This window comes from Scleropages formosus, chromosome 18, assembly GCF_900964775.1.
Source record: "Scleropages formosus chromosome 18, fSclFor1.1, whole genome shotgun sequence".
In the NCBI taxonomy this organism is placed as follows: domain Eukaryota; kingdom Metazoa; phylum Chordata; class Actinopteri; order Osteoglossiformes; family Osteoglossidae; genus Scleropages; species Scleropages formosus.
In genome coordinates this window covers 22,587,656-22,594,547 of record NC_041823.1, presented here as the reverse complement: position 1 = coordinate 22,594,547, position 6,892 = coordinate 22,587,656, and the positions used below count along the sequence as shown (strand labels likewise).

Below are 6,892 nucleotides of genomic sequence, written 5' to 3'. Positions count from 1 at the left end.
TAATTTAAACATTTGATCAATATTAATAGCAGCAAGCAACTACATTTACTTTTCATTTCTTTATTTTTCCAAAGCAACTTCTAATATTTAAGCATTAAGGGTAAACTATGATGACGGGGCATGGTGGCGAAGCAGGTTTGGGTGGGTTTGGGGTTCAAGTCCCGCTTGGGGTGCCCTGTGACAGATTAGTGTCCCGTCCTGGGTGTGTCCTCTCCCCCTCCAACCTTGCGCCCTCTGTTGCCGGGTTAGGGTCTGGCTCACTGCAGCCCTGCTCGGGACAAGTGGTTTCAGAGAGTTTGGGTAAACTATGAATTTATATATCAATGTAACTTGGAGAACTGGCTAAATTAACTGGATAATGGATGCTCTCCACCCACATCAAACATCCCAGTTCCACAAACTCAAACCAATCGAGCATCTGTGGGACGTGCTAGAAAAACATGTCCAATCCGCAAAACCCCCACCTTGCAACTTACAGGACTTAAAGGATCTGCTGCTAATGTCCTGGTGCCAGATACCACAGGACATCTTTGGCAGTCTTGTGGAGTTCATGCCTCAACAGGTCAGAGCTGTTTTGGCAGCACGATTGGGACCAACATAATATTAGACAGGTGATTTTAATGTGTTGGCTGATTGGTGTATACTGCACAAGCTGCCTTCCACTGATAGCAACCAGCCACCAAATTTACCAGACCATTAAAATAACACCTGTTCAGAGCAGTAATTAATGTGGCTCCACATTTCAGTGAATGGATGAATGAATGATGTCAATCATATTAATGAAAAGGCAATCAAACACTATCTGACACTTAATAAAGATATAACCAGTGGTATAAATCGACATGTAAAACCTCCAGGTGGCAGCACTAGTCATTTGTTATTTTATCACATATCAGTTATTATGTTAATTTCAGCAACAATACATACAATGAAAATACATATAGTTACAAATCATATCTGGTAAACATAAAGACCTTATGTGATTTATTTATTTATTTATTTAAAGCTTGAACTGTAACATGCATATAATCTCAAATATTTCAGTTAAATACACACACACACACACACACACACACACAAATTTTTTGAACCGCTTGTCCCATATGGGGTCGTGGGGAACCGGAGCCTAACCCAGCAACTCACGGCGTAAGGCCGGAGGGGGAGGGGACAAGCACAGGCCAATAACATAGTTTTTTTGCCAGCATACATTACAGGTGTAGCTGCATTGAAGGGATAACTGCTTAGAATTGATAGGAATTTCAGTTAAATAATTTACAAGAAATACATATAAGCATCTGTCTTAACATAAAGACTCATTCTACCACCACAAATAATTGTTGATTGAACTGATGACAAAAAAACACTTTAAACACACAATATTATCTAGTCCAAAAAGACAAGAGGGCTCACTATAATATTCATATCAAATGAATTACATTTTTTTCTACTGTATACCATTATTAGTTTAGCTGCTGGATTAAGATACTCCTATTTAGATGCTCTGTGTCAATGTAGAGTTCTCACTTAAACTGCTGGATTAATGTATAAGAACTGATGAAAGAAAGCCTGTCGGCAAAAACAGGAAGCTGTCATTTAAACATCATGGTTTCAAGGTAGTCTGGCTGTTTTTTTGAAGACGTTGTTTGTCACTGGTGGAATTCTATTATGCTCAGCAGCTGAAACAGGAAAGAGAAAAGAAGCACACCAATATAATACATGAACACACAGCTGTTATGTAGGCATATGCCACTACTTTAAACCTAACAGGGAGCACTAGTACTTCCGTGGGCATCTAGCTGAGTATTCACTTTTAAGTTCAGAATAAAGAAATACATACGTTCATTCAAGCAATGATTTGTCCCAAAACTGCTGTAGTATAAATTTAACTTGGTTCATACATTATAGCATAAATGTGCAAAACGTGACATATTAATCAGTGACAAACATCTCATAAAAAGTGAGACAATCTGTGACAAACAGTGACTCACATCCCCTCACAAGATATTGAAGACCAAAATGTCCTGAAATGGTGCATGAGACATGTGTTCTTCAATGCGTGTGTGTGTGTCTATATATATAAGCATTTTGTAGTTTAAAGGAAAAATTAACTAGTTAAATTTACATTTATTCACTTAGCAGATGCTTTTCTCCAAAGCAACTTACAATGGATACTATGTAGTGTTACCAGCCCACACACCTTATTCACCAAGGTGACTTATATCGCTTTAGCTGTGAGAGCTGTTAACATTTATTTCTTTATGTTAAAATGATACACTTGATCAGTTTCATTTATATTCATAAATTCATTTTAATTAACCTTTTATTCACTGTGGGCCAAAGTGAAAATTACAGTAATACTGCATTATTAATACACAATTAATTTACATCTGTTTTTGGAGGAGCTCTGACCTTGAAAGCTATTTTAAATTACAGCTAACATTACAAATAGGCTTCAGAAAATATCTTAAAAGAAATTAAATCAGATTCAAAAATAAATAAATCATTAATGAATTTACATAAATCTGTACAGCACAATCACAAACACAATATACACGTATAGAAATAAAACACGCAAACATCACAAACACATGTATACGTCAAGATAATAGTTCTTGTAATTAATAGTTTGATTTTTTTCTTCATGAAAGATGTAGCGTAAAGTCACGGTTATTTCTTTCAGAGCTTAATACGCTCCTTATTCCAGCTGCTACTATCAGCTACAGTCATATTTCCCTTGAGTCTGTCAGTACTGCTGGTCTGGTCAGGTGCCAGCAGAGAAAGAGTATGTGTCCTACACAGATAAATTGTGGGTCCAAGACATCTCGATAAAGAACAAACTTCACATCGTGGGCCTCATTTCCGGAAATTTGTGAGATCATTGTAGATGTCGCTTTGTACCCCCTGCAGCTCCTACAGAGACACAGACACAGGGACACACGAGAACAAAAGACAGAGAAGAGTTTAGAAAGTGAAAAGGGGAAGACTAGTGATGCAGAAAACTATCAGAATGTAACTGAAACCTGTAAATGTGAACAATGTACAAGTTTTCTTCTGTACTCAGGAACTTGAGTTCCCCAATCTTGTCACATGAAATGTATTTTACATTAACTAAATAATAACAAGAAGAGCACCAATAAGAGGAAGAATATACAATATGTAAAAAAACAAACATAAGAAAACGAATTGTTCAACTTCATGAAATGAAGCCGGCTTAAAAGCATGTTTAAATTCATGATTTAAAAACACATCACACTGCCCCCTCTCTGTCTTTCTGAGTTCCACACTGTAGGTGGTAACAGAGATAAAAGACACTGATTCACTGTCTGTGGTGCAATTAGAGGCAGACCTACAACATGATGATGAACACTTGTAGACTGAGCAATCAGAGTTGAGTGGTCATGTGCGGGTCGGTGTGCTGTACCTGATAGGTAGACTCTGCATCCTCTGTCTTAATCTTTGAGGATGTCTGTTTTTTTCCCTTACCTGAGGAAGGGGTGTGAGACAAAATCCCATCAGCTCATACATAAATAAGTCATGTCAGTCCATGTTCTTCTCTACTGATCCAGGACAGAGGGTGTATAGGGGGAAAAATTTCAAAGTAGGAGAGTCTTACTGATTAAAGTTTAAATATCCACATTATATTCACATTATTCAGTAAATATTCAAAAGATTAAATACTTTCACCAAGTTATAAGTGCAAAGACATCACTCCTGTACTAGTCTTATTTTGAAGAAAATATATTTCTGTTAATATTTTTTTAGCAGTTCTTTAGAAGTCTACTTGAGTTATTTAGCAGTTCTATTTTACATTTATTTATTTAGCAGACACTTTTCTCCAAAGCAACTTCCAATGAACTCTGTGTAGTGTTATCAGCCCACATACCTCATTCACCAAGGTGACTTACACTGCTAGATACATTACTTACAATGGGTCACTCATCCATACATCAGTGGAACACACTCTTTCTGTCACTCACACACTATGGGTGAATCTGACCAGCATGTCTTTGGACTGTGGGAGGAAACCAGATCACCCAGAGGAAACACACACAGACACAGGGAGTCTATGCAAACGCCACACTGACTGACCAGGTATCAATCCCATGCCCCCTCACACCACCCAGATGCTGTGAAACAGCAGTGCTACTCGTTGTCCCACCATGCTGCCCATTTTTTTTATTTTATATTAGGTAAAAATAACTGGAAGCCAACTACCTACAAAATACCAGAAAATGAAAGTAAACAAATGAAAGTCATATACAAAATAGAATCGGAGGCTCAAGGACACACACAAGTCACACTTTTCTTTACCCTCTAGAGCATCCAGGGTTCTCTTCTTTTTTTTCATGTTGTAGACAAAGCAGAAGATAGAGAGTGCAATGAGAACACTGAGGACAATATCGCCCACAATGATGCCCACCAGGGTTCCCGTATCTAGCTGGTAGCAGTTTCTGCAATCTGAAAAAAAACGGGAGGAATAGAGAAAAACTAGAGATTGTGTATTTGAGACTGAAGCTTTAGGCTGTGCAGTTGGTGGTATACTGGTTAGAGCTACCGCTTTTGGACCTGAAGGTTGTAGGTTGAAATTCCTACTCCAGCTGTAATACCCTTGGTCAAGGTACTTTCCTTAAATTGCTCAAGTAAAGTTACACAGCTGTATAAATAGGAAAGTAATTGTAAGCAGCTTGATGTCATAAGCTGCTTTGGAGAAAAGTGTCAGATAAATGTAGACTTTAGAAGTGTAAACTGTGCTCGTAACTGAAATGGTCTACTCTGTATGGATCTCAAGTGATCTTACAAAAAAGTCACTCACCCTGTTGGCCTGATACAGGACCTGAAAAAGCAACAAAAGTCAAATGTATGAATGTGATGTCCGGAAGAGCAGAAGACACTGGTAATCTACTTTCTGCAAATTTGCACCGCAGGATAGCTGAGGTTTAGTCAATAGACACTCATACCTACCAGCACTTCCTCTGCTGCAGCCTGTATAACTGAATCAGATGAGCAAACTCTTTCCGTGAAGACGACTAACTGAGCGAAACGAAACTAAAATAATAACAATTTAAGCAGATTGTCTGCTGGCTGTTGTCTAGTTACAGTTTCTTGTTCCATGATACAGTCAGTAACTTGAGTCATTGCTCTGAGTCTCCAAATTCCTCTTAGATCACAATCCAAGACAAGGCAGGAAGTGTTTACCATAACAGGGCTCTGCTCTCATGCAGAGTAAATGTAACCAACCAACATTTATCTATCCAATGCAGTCAGTCATATCCAGAAATGTTGCAAAAACAGGGTTATTTTGTATATGTATGCATGTATACATATACTTTGTATGTAAATATGTACGGTATATGTGTATATATACATATATATTAATATTTTGTATTCATATGTATTTAGTATTTTTCATATCAAATCTTTCTATACTGTTCATTTTTGTTATTTTGATATCGTTCCTGTGCAGAACTGTCGATTGTTTTTGTGCACTTACTGAGGATATTCTTGTGAAGTTAACTAAATTGCTGTATTTTTGTGAAAAGATGTCACAATTTTTTGTATATTGTGAAGTATTTTGTGATTTATATTTTTTTTATCATTACCATAACGCAGCCAAAGAAGTTTGCTGCAGTATTGTCTATTGGCAGTGAAAAGGCAAAAGCACGAAGACAGATCTCATTTAATACTTGTAATCATCAGAGTTGTGTTGAACTCTGATGACAGTGTGAGAAACAGAAGTATATTTACTGTCATGAATGTAGAGCTGTTTGTTGTTGTTTTTGTATGTATTTTTCATCTGAGTGAAAAAAAAAGTATATTTACATTACCCCTCTTAAATTAATCATATTTCTGTTTTTCCTTGAAAGGTAAATTCCATCCATATAAAGACAATCGATATATAAATAAACATGTCTTTCACAAAAATTTCTACACTACATTGTTTTCTTGAAGTTCATAGCCAAATAAAAATGCATGAAGCACAAAGGAAAATGGTACAAATCACACAATGCACAGAATAACACACAAACAGTGAGTATTGCATTTGCCTCCATACACATGTAAACTGACAAAGTGGTATGTACCTTTTCTTTCAGCATTAGCAGCAGTGGTCCTACTCACCTAGCAGCATCGCCATTGGAGTCACGACACAGATTGACTGGCCCATTGTTAGGTCGATGTAGTGAGGAAAGTGGAAAGGTAGGGAGTATGACCTGTGGAAGGTCCAATAGCGTGGAAGATGAAGATGGGCCAAACAGTCCAAAGGAGCGCTGCAGAAAACAAAAAATGTGGTGGTTCTCACAAAACCCGAAGTCCTCAGCAGCTTGTGATGCTATTTGAAGTTTGATGGTCAGTGCGCTCTCTGTCTGAGTGTGAGTGTATGTGCCGGGGGGGCTAGATAGGGGCATTTCAGGGAGGAAGTCTAACAGTTTCTATTTCAGCCTAGTGAAGCCTCAGAGAAGCATAAATGCTTTAAATATCTTTTGCTGTACTAGACTGGTAACCAGTAGACTTCGGTTAAGATGACCAACTGTACCGACCGGTAATCTTAACTGAAGTTTACATTGTCATGTTCACTGATGTACTACTGCACATTCCATTGTAAGGCACATTTGAAAGTTGACATTACTGTGTTATATTTTTTAATGTCGATACATATGGGAAATGGCCTGTAAACTACTTTCAAATTGATACTTTCAATTTTTAAATAGAACGTTGTCAGCTGTCAATAGAACATCTGTTCAATTTTTTTAAGCATAGTTCTTAGGAACTTCAGGGACATGGTGGCGCAGCTGGTTTGGCTGGGGCCCACTGTGTGGTGGGTCTAGAGTTTGGGGTGCCTAGTGGTGTGTCCCCTCCTCCTTCAGCCTTGCGCCCTGTGTTACCAGGTGTGGCT

General features: G+C 37.9%; 1 protein-coding gene across 1 annotated transcript; it reads right to left on the bottom strand.

Moving 5' to 3' along the window:
* Positions 1-2,660: 2,660 nt before the first annotated feature.
* tyrobp (transmembrane immune signaling adaptor TYROBP) lies at positions 2,661-6,361 on the bottom strand. The gene is made up of 5 exons (XM_018745518.2): positions 6,118-6,361; positions 4,814-4,834; positions 4,312-4,458; positions 3,422-3,483; positions 2,661-2,910 (listed from the first exon to the last, which is right to left on the bottom strand). Exons 1-5 carry the CDS (start codon positions 6,161-6,163, stop codon positions 2,854-2,856), a joined length of 333 nt encoding a protein of 110 aa, XP_018601034.1. The 5' UTR covers positions 6,164-6,361; the 3' UTR covers positions 2,661-2,853.
* Between the last annotated feature and the right edge of the window lie 531 nt (positions 6,362-6,892).